Genomic DNA, 12,375 nt, shown 5'->3' on the forward strand with positions numbered 1-12,375 from the left:
TAACAGCTGTAAAAGGAGAAATCAACAGTAACACAATAATAGTGGGGACTTTAACACCCCACTTACATCAATGGACAGATCATCCAGACAGAAAACTCGTAAGGAAGCACAGGCCTTAAATGACACATTAGACCAGGTGGACTTAACTGATATTTAGAGAGCATTCCATCTGAAAGCAGTTGAATACACTTTCTTCTCAAGTGCACTTGGAACATTCTCCAGGATAGATCATGTGCTGGGCCACAAAGCAAACCTAGGTAAATTTTAGAAAATTGAAATTATATCAAGCATCTTTTTTGACCACAACACTATGAGATTAGATATTAACTACAAGAAAAAAAACTGTAAAAAACACAAACACGTGGAGGCTAAACAATATGTTACTAAACAACCAATGGACCACCAAAGGAATCAAAGAGGAAATCAGAAAATACCTAGAGACAAATGAAAATGAAAACACAATGATCCAAAACCTTTGGGAAACAGCAAAAGCAGTTCTAAGAGGGAAGTTTATAGCAATACAATCTTACCTCAGGAAACAAGAAAAATTTCAAATAAGCAACCTAACCTTAGAGAAAGAGAAAACAAACACAGCCCAAAGTTAGTAAAAGGAAAGAAATCATAAAGATTAGAACAGAAATAAATGAAATAGAGATGAAGAAAACAACAGAAAAGATCAATGAAACTAAAAGCTGGTTCTTTGAAAAAATAAAATTGATAAATATTTAGCTAGACTCATCAAGAAAAAAAAGGTATGGGGCTTAAATCAAAATTAGAAATGAAAAAGAAGTTACAACAGACACCACAGAAATACAAAGCATCCTAAGAGACTACTACAAGCAACTACGCCAATAAAATGGACAGCCTAGAAGAAATGGACAAATTCTTAGAAAGGTACAATCCTCCATGACTGAACCAGGAAGAAATAGAAAATATGAATAGACCAATCACAAGTACTGATACTGAAACTGTGATGAAAAAACTCCCAACAAACAAAAGCCCAGGACCAGATGGCTTCACAGGCAAATTCTATCAAACGTTTAGAGAAGAGCTAACACCTATCCTTCTGAAACTATTCCAAAAAACTGCAGAGGAAAGAACACTCCCAAATTCATTCTATGAGGCCACCATCACCCTGACATCAAAACCAGACAAAGATACCACAAAAAAAAAAATAAAATTACAGGCCAATATCACTGAACATAGACCCCAAAATACTCAACCAGAATACTAGCAGACCAAATCCAACAATACATTAAAAGGATCATACACTAATCCCAGGAATGCAAGGATTTCTCAATATCCACAAATCAATCCGTGTGATACACCACAATAACAAATTGAAGAATAAAAACCATATGATCATCTCAATATGTGCAGAAAAATCTTTTGACAAAATTCAATGCCCATTTATGATAAAAAAAAAAAAAGCTCTCCAGAAAATGGGCAGAGAGGGACCATAACTCAACATAATAAAGGCCATATATGACAAGCCCACAGCTAACATCATACTCATCAGTGAGGTGCTGAAAGTATGTCCTCTAAGATCAGGAACAAGACTAGGATGTCTACTCTTGCCATGTTTACTCAACATAGTTTTGGAAGTCCTAGCAATGGCAATCAGAGAAGAAAGAGAAATAAAAGGAATCCAAATAGGAAAAGAAAAAGTAAAACCATCACTGTTTGCAGATGCCATAATAACTATACATAGAAAATTCTAAAGATGCTACCAGAAAACCACTAGAGCTCATCAATGAATTCAGTAAAGTTTCAGGATACAAAATTAATACACAGAAATCTGTTGAACTTCTATGCATTATCAACAAAAGATCAGAAAGAGAAATTATGAAAAAATCCCATTTCCCATTGCATCAAAAAGAATAAAATACCTAAGAATAAACTTACCTAAGGAGACCAAAGACCTCCATTCAGAAAATGATGAAAGAAATCGAAGATGACACAAACAGATGGAAAGATACACCATGTTCTTGGCCTGGAAGAATCAACGCTGTCAAAATGACTAGACTACCCAAGGCAATCTATAGATTCAGTGCAATCCCTATCAAATTACCAATGGCATTTTTCACAGAATTAGAACAAAAAATCTTAAAATTTGTATGGAAACATAAAAGGCCCCATATAGCCAAAGCAATCTTGAGAAAGAAAAACAGAGCTGGAGGAATTAGGCTCCCTCACTTCAGAATATACTATAAAGCTACAGTAATTAAAACAGTACGGTACTGGCACGACGACAGGGTTATAGATCAATGGAACAGTATAGAAAGCACAGAAATCCACACACCTATGGTCAATTAATATATGACAAAGGAAGCAAGAGTATACAATGGAGAAAACACAGCCTCTTCAATAATTGGTGCTGGGAAGACTGGACTGCTACATGTAAAAGAATGAAATTAGAATATTCTCTGACACCACACACAAAAACAAACTCAAAATGGATTAAAGATCTAAATGTAAGACCAGATACTATAAAACTCTTAGAGGAAAACATAGGCAGAACACTCTCTGACATAAATCGCAGCAATATGTTTTTGGATCTACCTCCTAGAGTAATGAATATAAAAACAAAAATAAACAAATGAGACCTAATTAAACTTAAAAGCTTTTGCACAGCAAAGGAAACCATCAACAAAACAAAAAGACAACCTACAGAATGGGTAAACATATTTGCAAATGGTGCGACCAACAAGGATTAATCTCCAAAATATACAAACAGCTCATATGGCTCAATATCAAAAAAACAAACACCCCAATCAAAAAATGGGCAGAAGATCTAAATAGACATTTCTCCAAAGAATACATACAGATGGCCAAAAGCCACATGAAAAGATGCTCATTATTACTAATTATTAGAGAAATGCCAATCAAAACTACAATAAGGTATCACTACACACTGGCCAGAATGGCTATCATCAAAAAGTCTGTAAACAATAAATGCTGGAAAGGGTGTGGAGGAAAGGGAACCCTCTTACACTGTTGGTGGGAAGATAAATTGGTACAACCACTATGGAGAACAGTATGGACGTTCCTTGAAAAACTGAAAATAGAGCTACCATATGATCCAGCAATCCCATTTCTGGGCAAATGTCCAGAGAAAACCATAATTTGAAAAGATACATGCACCCCAATGTTCATTGCTGCACTATTTACAATAGCCAAGACATGGAAGCAACCTAAATGCCCATCAGCAGAGGAATGGATAAAGAAGATGTGCTACATATATATATAGTGGAATATTACTCAGCCATTAAAAAGAATGAAATAATGTCATTTGCAGCAACATGGATGGACCAGGAGATTATCATACTAAGTGAAGTAAGTCAGAGAAAGATAAATATCATATGATATCACCTATATTTGGAATCTAAAAAGATGATACAAATGAACTTATTTACAAAACAGAAATAGACCCATAGAATTAGAAAACAAACTTATGGTTACCAAAGAGGAAAGGTCGGGGGGGGGGTGGTGGATAAATTAGGAGGTTGGGATTAACAGATACACACTACTATATATAAAACAGATCAACAAGGACCTACTGTATAGCACAGGGAACTTGACTCAATATTCTGTAATAACCTATATGGGAAAAGAATCTGAAAAAGAATGGATATATGAATATGTATAACTGAACCACTTTGCTGTATACCTGAAACTAACACAACATGGTAAATCAACTATACACCAATATAAAATAAAAATTAAAACAAATAATTATTGATAGGTATGTACTTATTGCCATTTTAAACCTTGTTTTCCAGTTGTTTTTGTAGTTCTTCCTTGTTCATTTCTTCTTTTTGTTTTTCCTTTTGTGGTTTGATTATTTTCTTTTGTAGTATGCTTGAGTTCCTTTCTTTCTGGTTTTTGTGAACCTATTGTGTGTTTTGATTTGTGATTACTATGGATTTCAAGTATGTTGACCCATTATTATATCTTTAAACTGCTAGTCATACAAATTCAAACACATTCTAAAAGATCTACATTTTTATACTCCACTCTCCCACATTTTATGATTTTTGATGTTCTATTTTACATCTTCATACTTATTCTTTTGCTGTTAATTGTAGTTATAATTGCTTTTACAAAAAAATTTTTTTTGCTTTTTAATCTATGTAGTGGCTTATTTAAGTGATCTTCAATCCTTTTACATATTTGCTTCTCCTATTATGATTTTTTGTTTCCAATAGATTCTTCCTTCTTTTCTAGAGAATGAAGAAGACCCTTCTTCAATATTTAGAGAAGACCCTTCAATATTTCTTTTAGGGTAGGTTTAGCGTTGCTCTATTCTTTTAGTTTTTTCTTGTCTGAGAAATTCTTTATCTCTCATTCTATTCTAAATGATAATCTTGCTGGATAGAGTATCCTAGGTTGAAGGTTTTTCCCTTTCAGGACTTTGAATATATCACGCTCCTTCCTAGAAGTGGTGAACATTGCATTCATAATTTACCAATGCTGTAAACCTAACTAATAAGCATAGATTTTGCAAGAGGCTAAGCTGTTCTGTCTGAAAGCCTAATTGATTTTTTAAGCAAAATTTACTGGAAACAATTTTATTAGACATATTCCACAATTTTTTCATCTCCTCTTATATAAAAGAAATACTAAGATACTGACTTATTTAGGTTGAGCTACTTATTATGCCAGAGAGTGATTAAAATGGGATATTTACAGGTCAGCATCTCTACACTTCCAGATCAGAAACTTAGCCACATAATTATTTAGCATCTAATTTTTGCAAGATTCTGTGCTACAGTCTACACAAGTAAAGAGCTACTTTTGTCCCCAGGGGGCCAAAACTCCACTTGGGTAATGAGAAAAACTTTACATGAAAGCAAAATCTAAGGGCTATAAATAAAGGAGTCTTCAAAGGAATAAGTGATTACTTCCAGCCGGAGGGGAACACAGGGTCCCCATAAGAGTGGGTTTTGAGCTAGGCTTAATGAGGCAGGTGGACATTTGTTAGTTGGAAAACAAAAGGTGAAGAAGCATCAATTCAAAACAAAAGGGGGATACAGCTAAAGGTACAAGTTGTCCGGTTTTTGGTCCTCTTTTCTTCTTCATAATATTGGGCTTTAGGCCAAAGTTTATGTTTGGTTTCAATACTGAGTTCCATGATTTCTAGACCTTAACAAAGGACCCATGGCTTCCAATATGACCTGTTGATGCAATTAAGGAAGGTAATGAGAGGTTCTGGTGCATAATCTTGCTCCAGACTTGGTAAAAAGTAGCTATTGTTTGTTTTGTGTTTTGTTTTCTACCTGGGGTTGTGTTAGAGAGCATCTGGTATGCATTTAAGATATCCATAGTGCGGAATTCCCACCACTAAAGAAGTTGGCAGGACCTGTTTACTATTAGACATTACGATATGAACATGCCTATGCCTGTGGCTGTGTTGGACCTTCATTTCTCTTTCAAAGAATCACCTTCTATCCCCTCCCTTTAGCAGTTACCAAGAGATGAAGAGGAACTACTTTTTGGTAGACGTCCAGATCATGTTGGCAACAGGGAGAAATGTATTCACATTAATCATTGCTTCTAGGATAGTGTAGTGACCAAGCACTTGAATTCTGAAGCCAGGCTGCCTACATTCATATCTTCATTCTACCACCTTAATGCTGGGTGATATGGGGTAAATTACTTAACCTCTCTGGTCCCTTGTTTTCTTGATCTGTAAAATAGGAAAAACACAGATACTGCCACAAGGATGACTGTGAGAATTAAGTGAGTTATTAGAAAGTATTTAGAAGAGATCCTGGAACACAGTAAGCACTAACTGGTAGATGTTAACATTCACATTGTTGATATTCATTGAGGGCATATGCCAGACGTCATATACACATATGTTAAAATACTGGGACATTAACCCAGTTAATCCCAAAGATACTCTGCAAATCAGACGGAATCAGCCCCATCTTACTTGGGAGAAAATATTCTACAGAGGTTAAATAACTTCTTCAGGTCACATTGTTCTCACTGCCAGAGATGGGAGCCAACCCAGACCTTTCAGGTTGCAAATCATGTGTCCTAGCCCTGACACCATGCTGCCTCCTAGTCACTTTTGTTTTGGCTTTGGTCTATCAAACCTAGGCCTCTTGCATGGAAGGCAGGGGTTCCTCTATCACTGCCCACCTCAGCTGGATGACTTGGGGCCAGAGGACAGAAGGGAAGGTGACTCACTGAAACTTCAAGGGAGCCTGCCTCCCTCTTTCCCATGACAACTGTCTAAATCACCACCAGGCCATTTCTGTTGTGAAATGGACAATCAAAAATGTCATCTTATTATGTTGGGTCAGGGGCAATAATATTGTTGCATCTCTTCTTCAATTCTAAAACTTGGGGGCAATTTGATCTACTCCAAAGCAGTGAAATAACAGATGCTTCATAGCACTGTCGTGCGATAACTGCCTTCCCCACTCTGTTACAAGCTTCTTTAAGTGCTCGCCCTTTTCCATCCTCCCCTGGGAGCCAGTCCAGTATAATATGCAATGAGTGTTTATTAAGTAAAAATGCTTCCCTGCGGGGGGGGTGGGAGTGGTGGTGGGATGAATTGGGAGATTGGGATTGACATGTATACACTGATGTGTATAAAATGGATGACTAATAAGAACCTGCTGTATAAAAAAGATAAATAAAATAAAATTCAAAAATTCAAAAAAAGCTTCCCTGCATCGCTCAGTCAGCATACTCTATGAACTGTTGTGACCAGAAATCCTGAGTCTAAAGGTTGTGTTCAGTGATAGATATTTGAAGACATGCTGGCAATCACGTGCAGCCCCAGACAATGCCAGTGTGATCAACTCCTGAGACGGAGGTGGGTCTGTCACACACCCTGGAGATTGGAGTGTTGTATGTGCTTCAGTGCCATCACCCCGATGGTTGAATATGCCCTTGGTGTCTGTCCCCTGCTTCCTGAGGCAACCTGGTTGGAGCTCTGGTTACCACTAGCTGCTCTCAGAAACTTGCTTGTCCTGGCCACTAAAATAGTCCAAGGAGATGGACCAGAACAATTGATTCTCCTCCTGTTGCTGGCCCAGGGTGCTGACCCCATGCAGGAGGTGAGAAAGCAGAAGGCAACCTGAGTGGGGGGCATGGAGGTTACTCAGGGCGTTGCTTGGGTCCTGAATAAAGGAAGACACCCTGTGAATAATTAAACGTTTGGTAATAAATTATTTTCAGAAGATGTTCCCAAAGGGCCACACATGAATACTAATGGGCTTATATGGACCCATTGAACCTACTGCTGAACTGAATCTCCTTGGTAACCAGAAAGCAACTTACCATGCACGAGTCAACCGTGCCAGACTCATAGCCGGCACAGATCATCCGGGTGGTGATGGTCTTAGTGTCAAAGTAGGACTGACACTGCTCCAGAGAAATGATGCGGACTTCTCCCTCTTGCAGCTTAAAAGGCACTGGATTTTTTAAAAAGAAGAAGAAATAAAATATATGAGGGTAAAATGACTCAAAACTGAGGCTAGCCAAATATGAAATGATAACATTTTTATATCAAGAAAACCATGCTCTTAAAATGTCATTTCAAAGATGAAGCTCATTTGAAATCAGAATTTTCCCATTATAAGTGCTGACAGCAATCATTTAATCAAACCCCTTCATTTTGTTAATGAGAAAATTGAGGCACAGACTGGTTAAGTAACCTGGCTCATGCTTTCCCTCTCTTATTATGTGTAGCAACGTAAACAATAGCTACTACAATGAAAAGGAAAATAATCAAGCCAGAGCTCTGCTCCAGGTGGGAGGCTGCCAGCTCTGTGACAGCTCAACATGTGAGCTGTGCTCTGCTAAAAGTTCAGACTGCCTTTTCAGACTAACAGAGGAAGGGTTGCCCTACCCTTGGTTTGAACAGTGTGTCTCATCCTGTGCTACAGTAGCCATCATTTGAGGTCGGAACCTTTAATCCTAGAGGATGCATCAGAGAGATGTCAAAGGGAAAAGCCATCCCTTAGTGTCAGCAGAGAGAACATGTGAATTTCATCTTGCTCCAAAGTTCTCACAGAATAACAATGTATTTCTCAAAGCCAGCAGCAAGAATCTCTCATTGTTTGGCCATTCTACAAAACATACACACTGTTCTCCTTTTAGATAGTGACGGTGAAACAGTGTACATGTACAGGGTACCTTAATGGAAGGAAGAATACGTTTTCCAATACGTTTGGAAAAATCAATGCAGTGCAGACAGTGGAAGTTCCCCAAGTTGTCGAAAGAATGGTAAAAAGAACCATCGCTAAGGTTTACTGGGTACCCACAGTGGGCCAGGCTCCTGCACTCAGCATTCTCTGGGCCTATTTTCTTTAATCTTTACAATAATCCTGTGAGTTAGACAGTTGCTATTATTTTTTCCATTTTATAGTAAGCTAGAAAGTGGTGTGGTCAGTGTCAATCAGATCTTTTCAAAGAACTCACACCCTTGCTCTTCCTACATTATATACGTGGTGTGTGCCACATGTCACACGATTACTCTGAGTTTAATGTGGATATTGGGAACAATACAAGTAGAGGCAATATAGATTCTGCTCTCACATATCACAAAACTAATTATAGCTTTTAAAAACCAAGATTAGCAGGCATGGTGACATCATATGTCTGACATTGCCTTCATATTTCTTACATGTTAGCTTTTCAGAAGTCATTGACTTACTCCTGTCTATTTACTTTTTTCTTTTTATTCTCAGTTGATCATATAGAAAAGAAACTCAACTTAGCTCAAAACGACTAAATTTCAAGAAAAACAATCGTCCTTCAAATTGGCAGTTGCTAAGACAGATAACAGGACACAGATATATATCATCATCCCTGAGAGCTGCAGTACTACACCTGATATAGTTGGCATGGTCAGTGCCTACCATTAAAGAAAATATCTCATCGATTAAATTCTTATTCTAAACTTTTAATAAGTCAAGCAAAATGAGAGAGTCCTTTATGGGTGGCTGAGAGTCAGCAGTACTAATTTTTAAATTTCTATATGTTTTATTAATCATCTAAGAACCCAAACTATTTAAACTAATTTGAATAGGTAAATAGCTAACCAGTTTTCCTTCTAGAAAGACTTACAGGTTGTGTTACCCATGTTGATAGGACTAAATCATAACAAAGAGTTGGAAATGGGACCGTCCAGCTTGACTGCAGAAGGGGAACTACCTAACTGCTAGACAGAGGCTCCGAGTGACTTTGCCTGAAGTGAGTGCAAATCATCAATAGAAACAATGCAAGGGAGGATGACGGATAGGTCTCGTCTTGCGTGCCAGCTCTAAAACATCAAGAGCGGCTCCCTGGAGAAAGACTGAGATGTGGAGAAGGATTTCTGAGGTTGTATCTGGGCTTGGCAGGTTTAAGTGCGTTGACATCTATGATTTGCATGGAAGGGAGAGTGACACATGATGCTAAGTATTTGTGGCTCTACTTTTATAAGTGAAAATGGGAAATGATTGCCAAAGGCCAGGAAGTACCCCATTGTTTTCCAGTTACAAGCTGAAAGGCAAGTGCTCCTGAGGATCCTGACTTACTTTTGTTGCCCATGTGTCCCCAGCCTGTGATGTAGCAGTAAGTATCAGGTTCTAATGACTGCTCCGGGCTGGGTAAGCAGACGGGCCGGACGTAGCTCGTTTCATTGATGTCCTCGCTTAGCTCCACTATGCTGATGTCATAGTCTACCACTGCTCGACTGTAGCGAGGATGCAGGATGATGGTTTTCACGAGGCGCATCTGCATGAACGTTGATGGGTGGTCTAGATTATTGACGCCAAACACCACTTTCCAAACGGCAGCATTCTCTCTCCTAAAATAATAATTCAAGAGCTACTGGCATCTTAAACTCAGATTTATCTTTTAAAATTTACATTTTATTTTTAAAATATTTACTTATGTAAATAATGGCTCTTTCCATGCCCATCTCCCACGTATTCATATAAGAAGCATTTATATAACCCCTGAGCAATTTGCAAGTATCACACTGTTGTGGAAAGCAAAGCCCATGCTTCCTGAATGGGGCTATTCTGGAAAATAACACTTGTTCGCTTTGAAAGGCAGGCAGCGTAGTTAATACTTGCTTCATTGAGTGGGAAAGATGACGAAAAGATGTGAAGAGAAAAGAGACAAGAGAAAAAAATGAAAGAGAATGAAAAGCTGAGGCTAAGAGATCCCTCCAAGAAGGAGCCAGGGCTTCAGAAATGTCAAGTTTTCAGGGAAGGCTTCTGAAAATTTCAAGCTAGGGGCTTAAAAAGGCCACCCACAACTTCTAATGGGCAGTCTTAGACTTCACTGTTTTTGAAAACTTGTCAGCAATAGTCTAGTCAATTCCACCTTAAAACACTTTTCCACTCGCCTTCCAGCACCCTCCAAGTTCCAGAATTTCCTCCCATCTCTGTCTTCTCTGCTGGATGCTCCTCCTCTGCTCTCAGTGTCTATATTGAAGTGCTCCAGGCCGCTGCCTTCAGTCTTCTCATTCTACACTCACCCCCTAGAAGATTTCACCTAGTCCAATGGCTTTAAATGCCACCCATAGCCTTGTACCTCCCAAACATATATCTCCAGCTCCATCCTCTCCCTTGAGCTGCAGACTTGTACATCCAATTATCCACTCACATATTTGCTTGGATGTTTGATACTGGCTAAGATTTATGAGTGCTAACTGTGTATGTGGCAATGTTGTTAGCATTCAGAATTCATTGTACAGTTATTTAATATTTATAGCCACCAGTTATGCAGTTGAATCATCTCTCTTATACGCAACAATGATTGCATTAGCAAGTCTTCACTACTCTGCTTTCAAATATATCCTGAATCTTGTTGTTTCTCCCTCTGCCACCACTACAATCCTAATCTCCCAAACATGATGAGCTACTCTCATCTCCCAAATGGTGGCCCTTCTTCTACTCTTCGCCCCTGTAACCCATTCTCCTCACTGTCACAGAGTGATCTTTTTAAAAATAAAATTAGATCAAATTCATTTTCTGCTCATAATTCTCCAAGGACTTTGAATCACACTCAAGACAAACTGTAGACTCCTATCCATGGCCTTCGAGGCCCCACACAGCCTGCTCCATTCGAACCCCAGGGACTTTCTATTTTGGGACATGCCAAGGACATCCACAACTCAGGACTCTTCCCTTTCTGTTCTCTCAGCTCTCACGTGGCTCCCACACTGATTCCTTCTCTTTACCCAGGTCCCAGCTCTAACATCACCACCTCAAAGCTGTCCTCCGTGACTGCCCAGTCTAGGCTTTACCCCGTCACTCTCTACTCTTGACCCAGCTTTAATTTTTGTCTCACAGCGCTCATTGATACCAATGATGATATACTTCTTTGTCTGTTCTGTGTCTGGTCCCCAGACTGTAAGTTCTGTGAAGGCAGGGACTTGGCTGGTATTCCCAGGACCTAGTACCTAGCATACACTGGGTTCTTAACATGTACTTGTTTAATGATAGTTCAACAGATGATGTTTCAAAACATGTATTAGGGCTTCCCTGGTGGTGCAGTGGTTGAGAATCTGCCTGCTAAAGCAGGGGACACGGGTTCAAGCCCTGGTCTGGGAAGATCCCACATGCCGTGGAGCAACTAGGCCCGTGAGCCACAACTACTGAGCCTACGCATCTGGAGCCTGTGTTCCGCAACAAGAGAGGCCATGACAGTGAGAGGCCCGTGCACCGCGATGAAGAGTGGTCCCCGCTTGCCACAACTAGAGAAAGCCCTTACACAGAAATGAAGACCCAACACAGCCAAAAAATAAAAATAAATTAAAAGAAGGCTCAACATTAAAAAAAAAAAAAAAAAATTTATTAGTGGCCAACTCCAACCACCTAAGCAAGGTCTATTCATCATCATGGCCTCCACCTCCTCCTACATTCTCAGTTTCTCTTCCTCCATAGTGGGCCAGGATCAAAGGTGTGGGCATTTAGTTGACCAGTGTTGGAATGTGGAGCTTTTATTGTAGATATTCCCTTACACTGTGGTGACATGTCAGCCATGCCATCACTGCCCTCATTTGCAAGCTTCCCAACTAAGCTGATTTGACCAGCTAGACCAGTTGTTTTTCAACCCAGGCTGAATACTGAATCATCTGAGGAGCTTTCAAATACTGATTTTCTGGGCATCATCCCATATCAACTGAAAGTTGGGCTGGGGTCTGGGAATTAGTATTTTTAAGAGCTCCCTAGGGAGTCCCTGACAAAAACCCACCCACCCTCTTTTTTTCCTTGGCACGTCGTTCTTCACCATTTTCTCATGCATAGAAAAAAATTCAAAACGCTGAGATTTTAGGAGGGTTAGGAAGAAGTATGCAAGGCCAACATTCAACACATGTTTTTAGCATTGTTGGATTCCTAGACTAGATTCTACTAA

At 39.2% G+C, this 12,375-nt stretch overlaps 1 protein-coding gene across 2 annotated transcripts in view; it reads right to left on the reverse strand.

Moving 5' to 3' along the window:
- The window catches only part of CORIN (corin, serine peptidase), a 251,717-nt gene that overhangs the window by 10,982 nt on the left and 228,360 nt on the right, over positions 1 to 12,375 (reverse strand). For both annotated transcript variants that reach the window (XM_067735885.1, XM_067735884.1), the window contains 2 exons: positions 9,543 to 9,814; positions 7,300 to 7,433 (listed from right to left, as the gene is read on the reverse strand). In XM_067735885.1, the coding sequence (XP_067591986.1) occupies positions 7,300 to 7,433; positions 9,543 to 9,814 (406 nt within the window). The remainder of the gene's footprint in view (positions 1 to 7,299; positions 7,434 to 9,542; positions 9,815 to 12,375) is intronic.

This window comes from Pseudorca crassidens, chromosome 4, assembly GCF_039906515.1.
Source record: "Pseudorca crassidens isolate mPseCra1 chromosome 4, mPseCra1.hap1, whole genome shotgun sequence".
Taxonomy (NCBI): domain Eukaryota; kingdom Metazoa; phylum Chordata; class Mammalia; order Artiodactyla; family Delphinidae; genus Pseudorca; species Pseudorca crassidens.